This window comes from Meleagris gallopavo, chromosome 8 (genome assembly GCF_000146605.3).
Source record: "Meleagris gallopavo isolate NT-WF06-2002-E0010 breed Aviagen turkey brand Nicholas breeding stock chromosome 8, Turkey_5.1, whole genome shotgun sequence".
Lineage (NCBI taxonomy): Eukaryota > Metazoa > Chordata > Aves > Galliformes > Phasianidae > Meleagris > Meleagris gallopavo.
The window spans coordinates 5,275,579-5,280,972 of NC_015018.2; the positions used below are offsets into that span (position 1 = coordinate 5,275,579).

Here is a 5,394-nt window from a genome sequence, read left to right on the forward strand (position 1 = left end):
GCCGCCTTGCGCTCATCGCTCCGCGGCTGCGGGGTGCCCGTCTGAGCTCCTCGTGTCCCTGAAAGACCCAGCGCAGAGCGTGTGGCAGGGCAGAACTGGGGCTGTACCAAACCTCTCGTCGTCTCCGCCTCTGCTCGGTCCTCATTTCACGATTTGAGTTGTAAAGCCTTTAGAAACCATAGTAAGGAGCTCAAATCTCCTGGGCAGGCTATGCATCTCGCCCCACAGCCAGGAGAAAATGAAAACCAGGTCAAGAGCGTGGAGATGCGGAGCACTGCCCAAAGGAGATGCGAGGAATTCAGTACACAGATTTGGAAGTTTCCTTCCTAACACCACTCAGAGCAGGGAGCAGGAGCAACACCACAGGCTGACTCACACAGCCATTTCCAGGCTCTTGCGGCTGCCTCAATTACATACAGGGATGCTATGTGCCTTTTGCTTGTGAGTCAGCTTCAAACTGAAATGTGAGCTGCTACGTGCGTTCATTTGCAGCATGCCATGAGCTGAGCGTTTAAAAATTCAGGATGAAGACATAACCAGGGCTGCTGCACATAAATTTCATCTCCAATTTAAATTTGTCTCTACACTCACAGCTATTGCCAATATAGCTGTTTTAAACACAGCAGCTGTGGGTACGGTAACAGAGGAGCCTGCTCACTTTCCCACTGCCCGACCCCCCAGCATCTTGAGGACAGGAAAGCTATGCCAGATGCTACTGTTGGCACCAGGGTGAGCAGGACATGGAAGCAGACCCTGCAGATGGATGGTACCTGGAGCATCTGACCATCCCGACATGTACTCTCATGCACCAGACAGTGCAGGAATCAGGTATTGGAGGTGACCTTGAGCAGAGAGGGTTTGAGACATGATGGTAACTGAAGGATTTCTGGGCCAGGCAGGAGTCGTGCTGTTTCTCAGAACCTGCCCATGGGGCACAATGAATGTGAGTAGCTCTAGTGAAGTGAGACTGATGTGCATATAGGCAATGAAACAGAGAAGGATTTCACAATCAAAGGGTGTGTTTGTGGGTACAGGTGTATCCTCCAGCCCCACTCCTGACATGGTGAGCTGCTGGCATGGGCTGGCCAGCACACTCCTCACACCTGGGTGCAGCGGGATGGCAGTGGGGGGAGGGCGAACTGCACCATGCAGGGACCCAGCACTCAGCACAGACCTGCCAGTCACACACCGGCTGCTCCACACCACACTACTGCCATGTCCCCAGGCAGCAGCAGGTTCTATGCCTGGCTCCCAGCTGGGGAAACTGAGGCATGAGATGGCTGCAGCATCCTACGATTATGCAGCTCTGTGCCAGGGGCATCACCCAGACCTCCCACCATTCACTCCTCAGCTCTGCCACACAACAGTGTCACCAGACTTTCTCAGAGACAATTTATGTAGCAGTCCACGCTCAGAAGCAAATTGAAAACAGCTCTCTTACCTACGTACATCACACCTTCTTTAGTCTTCTCCGCAGCCTCTGTCACTCCCTGCTTGGTCTTTTCTGCAGCAGCCACCACACCTTCTTTAGCAATGGAAAACCCTTTCTTAAAGACATCCATCCTTCTGACTGCCCAGGGTAGCAGCTGGATGCAGGTTAGCAGCAAGCGGCTCCTTGGGAGGGGTCCTGAAGTCAGCGACCCTGCCCTTGTTAGATCTTGCCTCCCCTGCCAGGCTCTGTGTCTGCTCCGGTTCCTCTGCTGGAGGAGGATGATGAGACAAACCTTGCAGCCTTCTCTGGCTCTTATTGATTAAGTGCGCTGCAGAGTAGCCAATGCCTGCAAACAGCTGGTACTGAAATATTAATGATATGGATCTGCCTGGTAAGATTTAAGGAGGGAGGGGGAGAGGAGGAGGACAGAGGTACGTAAGAGACTTTCTGGAAATCCTCCAGGTAGAGAAAGCTTTTAAAAGGCGCTGCACTGCTCTCGCTGAAGGATGCTCTCAAGTGAAGAGGAGATGTTTTATCCAAAGAGCTGAGTTCCTGAAAGCGCCTCTGCCCAGAGCTGCAAGCTCCTCAGGGTCTCCGGGAGAAGAAACGCATGTGAAGTGCTGGTAATAAATCCGAAAGGGACAGCTCTCTGGGTCAGCTGTAAACAGAATGCATCCCACACAAAGCAGTAACAAGAATGTGGTTTCTCATAAGCACTGACTGAGAAGGGGAGCAGATAGCGCTTGGTGCCCAAGGACAGGGAGCTGGAAAGCCCAACAGCCATGTCTGAAGGTGGTCTCCCCCAGCATCAAGTACAAATCACAGTGTGGGCTTGACTACACACCCCATCATAATAGCTTTAAACTGAGCCAGGGGAGGTTTAGGTTAGATATTAGGAGGAAGTTTTTCACACAGAGGGTGGTGAGGCACTGCAACAGGCTGCCCAAGGAGGCTGTGGATGCCCTATCCCTGAGGCATTCAAGGCCAGGCTGGATGTGGCTCTGGGCAGCCTGGTCTGGTGGTTGGCATCCCTGCACATAGCAGCGGGGTTGGAACTAGATGAGTATTGTGGTTCTTTTCAACCCAGGCCATTCTCCGATTTTATGAGAATGGTTAAAAACACGATGACTGTAGGGGAAATCTCGCTTCTATTTGTTTCCGGGCTGAGCCACTGCAGAAGGATGTCGGTGGGAGGACTTATGGTGGAAGCCTTGAGCTGATGACCCACCTGGCCTCAATGCCTCTCCAGGAAAAAGTATTGAAACACAGATTATTAATCACATCTGGATGTGCTTAGTAATTTACCTTGAGTTCGATTCTTTCTAGAATAGACCCTAAGTGGCCCAGATCAGCTTTTCTGCTGCTCCCAAACTGGAACCCAACAGAAACAAGTGCTGGTACAACACAGTAGTGTTTTGTTTCTGGTGCCCTACCTGGGGAAGCCATGAAGTATCCCTGTGTGCATCAACCCAGCCTACTGCGGCCGCCCCTGTGCACCAGGCACGCAGAGAGGGAAGCTCCAAGGCTGCAGCCATGGCATGGGCAGCACACAGACTGCCCTCTTACTGCTGAAGTCAGCAGATTTATGTGAGTTTGGGAAGTGTTTTCTTACTCCATGCTGAAATAATGGCAAGGCTGTTGATGTGGAAAATAAGATAAAGATTTATTAGTCTTTTCCTCACCAGTGGTTCTCCTTGCCAATAAATGAACCACAAATTCCCATTTGAATGTAGAAGAGCTAAATCTCTCACAGGCTACAAAATGTATCGATTGTTAGTCCAAAAAAAAAAAAAGTGCAGTATTCAAAGAAAGGCCGTCACAGCATGCTAAATATTATAAGTGCTCTCACTGTTCTAGACTGCCATAACACTGAGGAAAGAACAGCTTTTCTTTCCATCCTTCTGAACATCCTTTTGGCAGGTGACTGCTCACAACCCACAGGGCCCAGTGTTCACAAATGTGAAACGTGTGTGCCCTCCTGCATCATACTGCAGGAGGCTGAGTATGGCATATGGTTCCATTAGGCACAGGGCAGGTGCCAGGTTTTTACTGCATTTGGTAAAAAATGAAATTGACCAACTGGGGCCAATTTACTTCTCCTCAACGCTTTCAAAGAGCACTAAGGCAGAGCAGAGGGTTTTCCAGGCACTTTGTGGGAACATCCAGCCTGAGAAGGCTGTGAGAAGCATTCTTTGATTTTGTTGAGCTATTGTCCTGTCATCGGAACTCGTGTAATTAAATGCTGCATATTTTGCATTGTTGTACAAGTTAACAAATGCAAGGAGCATCAAGCCATCCTGCAGTGTGGGAGATGAGTCATCACTCGAGTGCATCAACCGGTGCTCAAGAGGGATACTCCTTTCCTGTGCTCTCCCCTCCCAGTGACCTTCAGACAGAAGTCACAAGAGGCATTTAAAGCTCGCTGGATCCTTCCCAAGACAGCCAGCAGTTTGCACAGACATTGTTTTACCTTGAAACCCTTTTAGGAAAGCTCTGGACTCAAGACAATGTTGTAAATGACCTACGTAGGGCAAGAATCAATAAGAGCTCTTGAATGTTAGCCACCTCATGGCATCTGTACCCTCCTACTCTAAGCTGAGGATCTAGTGCTCATTTGTTGCCAGTCCTGCCTCAGGGGAACTTGACAGTGGGGTGAGGTCTGTGCCTGAAGAAGAATTTTCCCCTTGCAGTAGATACAACACCTTAACGAGGAACAGAGTTGTTCCTCCAAAGGGCAGATCAGGGGGCCAAGGCTGACCTGGCAGCTGGCCTGCTGGCAGCCCTTTTTGATCCCTCAGATGCCCTGGGATGCACAGGAGAAGCCACTAAGCCAGGCCCTCCACCCCTCCCCATGGCTGATGGCTGCAGTGTGTGTGCTCTCCCACAGTGACTCTGCAATATGTACAAGACAGGTCTAACTCAAGCCTGCTGTTCCCTAAAGCAGACACAAAGGAAATCAAGGAATGCAAAAGAAAATCAAAAACAAGACTCCCTGTCCCCTTCTGCCCATTTTTTTTTCTTTGTGACTACAACAGACTGAAACAGGATTTCAATTAATTATTCTCTCTTCCCTCCGGCTCTCCGCATTGCCAATTACTGTGCACACAGCACCTTAACCTTGTCCTCAGCCATGAGCTCGGGCTGCTGGCCATCAGCTGTCACAGGCATCTCACTGCTGGAAAGAAATGGGGTTTGGTCATCTCTTGACGTATTTGGGAGGCATATGACGTCTGAAAGATGGGCTGCTTTGTGGCTGGTGCATATCCTTTGTTTGGGAAGTTTTAGCAGGGAGAATAATGCTAACAATAACAGGATCAGACCTTGCTCTCTATAAACAGAAATCCTCTCTCTGTTTATGAATACTTCAGAACGCAGAACTGTCTCAGATCGCTCATTTTCATGCTTGAAAGAAAAGAAGCTGCTCCGCCTGCCATCCTCCAGGCACACAGCGAGGACTCTCACCTCGGGCACAGGTCTGCGTGGCTAATGGGAGATTTCCTCTGGTAAGGCTGGCAGAGGAGCCTTCAGAAGGCACATACACAGCAGCCGGCAGGATGGCCTGCAGCCGGCTTTGGTGGTGGATTTCTGCTGCTGAGCACCACTGATGGGCTCCAAGCAGAATGATAAACACACTCTCAGCAAGAATGTGGCTTCCTCCCCTGAGGGCAGACCACCAAAACCCAGCTTCCGAGCCTGCCTGTGGAGGTAGCATCGCTGGGGCACGCGGGTGGGCAGAGGATGAGGCAGCATTTTCCAAACCTGAAGGCAGTGGTGGCTGCCCAGCGGCTCCCCCCCCTTGCTGGGAAGATATCAACAAACTGTCCTGTTCATCTTCACAGACAGAAAATCCATTCAATTATTCAGTCTGCTCCAGAGGTTTCAGGCTGGAATAAATGAGTCCGAGGCAACTTATGCTTATTAAAACAATTCCAGTTTTTTTGGGCTTTTCAAGCCTGTTTTTT

At 50.2% G+C, this 5,394-nt stretch overlaps 1 protein-coding gene across 2 annotated transcripts in view; it reads right to left on the minus strand.

Annotated features, from left to right (window-relative positions):
* SNCG (synuclein gamma) overlaps positions 1 to 2,034 on the minus strand; it is a 7,971-nt gene extending 5,937 nt beyond the window's left edge. The window contains exon 1 of one of the 2 annotated variants that reach the window (XR_004160454.1): positions 1,442 to 2,034. Coding sequence is in view for 1 of the 2 variants with exons in the window: in XM_010714181.3 (XP_010712483.1) it covers positions 1,442 to 1,562 (121 nt within the window). In the remaining variant the exon portion in view is untranslated. The remainder of the gene's footprint in view (positions 1 to 1,441) is intronic. The other variant, XM_010714181.3, reaches the window with a different exon arrangement.
* Positions 2,035 to 5,394: the final 3,360 nt, after the last annotated feature.